The following is a 4,469-nucleotide window of genomic DNA, read 5'->3' on the forward strand; positions in this document are numbered from 1 at the left end:
AGAGGGGTCTTTTGCATTCTTTAATGGAGTTGTCTTCCTTGCACTCATTGTGTTCCCGCATACGTGTTCCATACCACCCCCCATACTCAGGGAGCAAACACCTTCACTAGAGACCGAGGAGAGAACATAACAAGGAAAGTGTGGAGAAGGGATGAGCCCTCCCCATAGAACAGCAATGTTTTTTGCCAAGGTAGGTTTGTGTTATCCCATCAGATCCTGCATCAAGAATCAAAAGTTTCCAAACAGGCTTTCACTGCAGAACAGAGTCATTCGGGTCAAACTCACCAATTGGTGTGCTGTGTCTTCTGGGTCCCATTTTAAGCTGGCCAATAAGAGGTGGCGTTACGCTGGTCAAGGGCTGAATGACATCACCCTCCTTCGGCAAAGTAAAATGAAATGGGGTTCCTGTAAGACAGAGCGCGCCAGGATTAGTAATTTCAGGGGACTACTTTGGTCCAAATACCAAAAGCACAGGTTCACTGTGCTGTGGAAATGGGAAAAAGCATAATCCTGGTGCTGTCCTGTACAACCCGCGCCTGAACAGTTACTGTTTCAGGACAGCTGCTCTAACTGATCCTCCTCACCTTTTGTGTGGAAAATCTCTCTCGGTGAAAATCTGGGCTGTGGTCAATTTGATGCAGCTGTCCCCAGGTGCTAGATAAAAGTGAGACTAAATATCCTGACATGAATAGGACTTTTACAGAATGCAGCTTTGCTTCAGAAATGCTCAGGATTTTCCACAGAAAAGGGAGGTGACACCAGAAACAGAAGTGAAGGTTAGGACAGAAGTGAATAGGCAGGGCTGTGTGTTGCCTGAATTAATAACCTGAAACTTATACAGAATGATGCTTTATCATCAAACCACCTTGGATAAAAGGTCAGCAGATACACTTCAGATAGCCACCTATAAGCCCAAACAATTAGTAGCAGTCAATTAAGGTTTAGACGATGACAGCAGAAACTTGCCTGGAAAGTAAGCTTTAAGAGAAATAACAGATACTGCAGTTTCATAACCAGCTACAGGCTGCCACCAGAAGGGCTGGCCCCATCCTCCTGTCCTCTCCAATACTTCTGCCCCTTCTTGTGCAGTCTCCAGCACAAAGGGCCTGCAGGGTCTATTGGCTGAGGTAGCCTATCCCATCAGGGAAACCACGCCTTGGTGTATTTACCACGTGTGGATCTTGCAGGATTTAACAGATAAAATACATTAAAAACCTAGTAAAATGCTCCCTCCTTTTGTCTCACCCCATGCCTTTTATTTGCAAACCTTCAACACCATATATCAGTAATTTGCAGGCTGCATTCTTTCCAAATTGCATAGAAGTATTTAACAAAACTAACAGAATAACCCTTTCCTCCCCACACTGAGGTCAAAATAGGTTTTCATCGTCTTTGTCACTATCCTTCCTTTTCCCTTTTTCCTAAAACTGTATTTGTTCTTCGGATTTCATTCAAGATATTACTCGAATAATGCAAGTGACAATTTACATAACTCCTAACTTTTAAGAAGCACGTATTAAAAAAACCCCAAAACTAAACAGCTTTGGAAAATTGTTAGTTAAGGTCATGAGAACACAAATTCAAGTTACTTAAATTCAAGAGCTAGCACTAGATATTCAGCTACAAGTTTTAGTTATAGCCAGATGCAGTGCATCATTCTTCAGTTACACAAGACGCTGACATATGATTTACACAACTACCTTGTGGCAAATGAAGCCATAAATACATGACAAAGACATCATCCCCTCACAGAAAAAAATCCGACCAGTGAAAAGCTATCTATTGTCCATTTGAAAACCATCACTGGCCCTACTGTCACAAGTTTTAAAGATACGCTTCAGCAATTGCAACATCCTTGAGATCAACCTAAGGACTTCAGTGTATTTTTGCAGCGGGTAGGTATTTCATAGTGCAATGGTACTCACACTTTGTGGGTACACCACATATCAAAAGGCCAACTACCATTCCTCACAAACAGTTTATGCATGCCTGTCATATCACGACCTATAGCAGATCTCAATTTAAAGTGTTTTATTTAAAAACTGATGTTTTTAGAAACTCCACTGAATTTTGATCAATTACAATCCCTTCTAGCTACCACAATCCCTTCTAGCCCACAAATCCACATTCTGCAGGCTAATAACAAATGATCAAAAGAATTTATGAAATGATCAGCCTGCATTTTAATAAGATAACCTTGTTACTAAACCAACAGATACCGTTAGAGAAAACAAACAAGCTTTCACACTCAGAAGACCTGAAAAAAATCTGTATGCCTGAAAGCTTAATTGCTTTCACGTAACTGCATCAACTGTTGCAACAATGAAAAAGGTTAATTCTCTCTACAAACTTTTCTTGGGGCCTTAAGACCATCATCCTATAACATTTCCTTTTACCTTCCAGCATCAAAAGATTGGGTCTTTCTTTGGCCCACTTTGTCTCTCTCAAGTTTGCTAATGCTAAGGTATAAAAAATTTCATTTGCTTGGCTAACACTTTCACAGGGAGAGTTGGATGTTTCTAGCACAAAACTGCACCCTCATAATGGAAGGAGACAAAGGAATCTCCCAACTCTGTGTCAAACTAAGTGAATCAGAGCTATCATCCTCTTCTCTTCTAGATGAAAAGGTTAAGTCCCACTGCCTTTTCTGCATACTGTGATGCTTCTTGCACACTACTACTACATGCATGGCCAACCTGCAGCTCTCAAGCAGTTCAAGCGCAGCTCCCTCTGCTCTCCTTCTTCTCTCCTACCCATCACCTCTACAAGGGATGTGGCACATCTACTGTGGCTCTCAGCCACATGAAGATCTACAGAGAAGGCTAGTAGTAGTGGATGGCCACTCTGTTTTCTGTACACACAGAAAGGAGGGAAAAAAAAACCAAACCCATCACCCCAAAGAACCCCATGCCTTCTATTTAAGAACTTTTACCTTCTTTTTCAAAAAGCCCTTTCTTAACTCGGTTCTTAACTCACTAGCACAACTATTTAATAGACAGGACAAAAGCTTGATTACATACATTTTTCTCCATTGGTAATTCATATCTAGCTGTGATATATCAAAAGGACCCCATTAGAAAATAAGAAACAACTTTATTTCCAGAAGTCTTCCAGATTAAGTCATCACTCTAGCCAAGTCTAAGGCAATGTTAAAAAGATTGAAGAGCTTGACCACGCAACTCTTTGTTATTTTAATAAATATACTAACTTCTTATTTAACCTGGTATGCTTAAACTTTATCATAACTATGTTGACTGCACTGCTTATCTGTTTCTTCTTTATTTTATATCACCAGTAAAAAGATAACTTTCTGAATAAGGTTTTGTATGTACAAAACTGTACAATCTCCAAAAAGATTTCACAGACAACCACAACTTCTATAAACCCCACAGAGTCCTAGAAACAGGCTTCAGTGAGTAAATTTCTTTTCCATACCCCTATATTCTACCATGTTCTAACCTTTGAGCATTTTTTAGTGGAGTAACTAAATAGTTAATATCTTACTCAAGGCAACTTCAAAAAGAAAAAGACATCCCCCAAACCTCACCATCCAGTTTCTACTCCTGCTTCTTGGACTCTTCCCCAAGATCATTCTAGTCCTCACCCAAAGTTTGTGCTTACTGATGTATGCTTCATAATCTGTTGATAAGGGATTAGACTCCTGTTGGAAATAACTATTATGAGAACAAAGCTGCTTTAAGAGAAGAGGGATGCTCTCAAGCTCTTCATGTCTTAAGGACTGAGTGACAGTAACAGAACAAATATCAGTCTACATACTTTTCCACCATGTTCATGAGCCTGAAGACAGCAGGCAGAACATCTCAAAAGCCTGAACTCTCTCCTAACACCAATCAACCCTTTAGTGTAATACAAATGCGCAAAACACAGCCACCAGCATTAATTTCTGAGTTCATTTTCTCCAAACAGCGACTTACTGTTCTCTTTCAAAAGTAAATCCAGCCAAGTGTGATGCGTTTAAGTTGCATTTAGATTTATCCAAGAAAAAATGTTTCGAGTACAATATAACAAGGGAAATGTTACCTCAAGTTAAACACAATTTTGTTCACGCTCTCTTAAAAAGGAAGTTTTGGATTGTGAACTCTGTGAAAGGCCATACTGAAGTGGAACGTAACATTCAACCTTGTTATGTAACTACAGCTACTCGTCTTTATAGAATCATAGAATAGTTTGGGTTGCGTCAAAAATTTCTCCCTTATATCTAGTCTCAATCTACCCCCCTTCAGTTTAAAGCCATTCCCCCTTGTCCTGTCGCAACAGGCCCCGCTAAAAAGTTTGCCACCATCTTTTTTATAAGCCCCCTTTAAGTACTGATAGGCTTATAGACAGTAAGGTCTCCCCGAAGCCTTCTCTTCACAAGGTTGAACAACCCCAACTCTCTCAGCCTTTCCTCAAAGGAGAGGTGTTCCATCCCCCTGAGCATTTTTGTGACCCTCCTCTGGACCCGCTCC

At 40.4% G+C, this 4,469-nt stretch overlaps 1 protein-coding gene across 1 annotated transcript in view; it reads right to left on the reverse strand.

Annotated features, from left to right (window-relative positions):
- The window catches only part of TP53BP1 (tumor protein p53 binding protein 1), a 44,373-nt gene that overhangs the window by 14,188 nt on the left and 25,716 nt on the right, over positions 1–4,469 (reverse strand). The window contains exon 11 of the mRNA XM_009321608.1: positions 286–405. Coding sequence (XP_009319883.1) covers positions 286–405 — 120 coding nt within the window. The remainder of the gene's footprint in view (positions 1–285; positions 406–4,469) is intronic.

The sequence above is a fragment of the Pygoscelis adeliae genome, unplaced genomic scaffold, assembly GCF_000699105.1.
Source record: "Pygoscelis adeliae isolate BGI_AS28 unplaced genomic scaffold, ASM69910v1 Scaffold183, whole genome shotgun sequence".
Lineage (NCBI taxonomy): Eukaryota > Metazoa > Chordata > Aves > Sphenisciformes > Spheniscidae > Pygoscelis > Pygoscelis adeliae.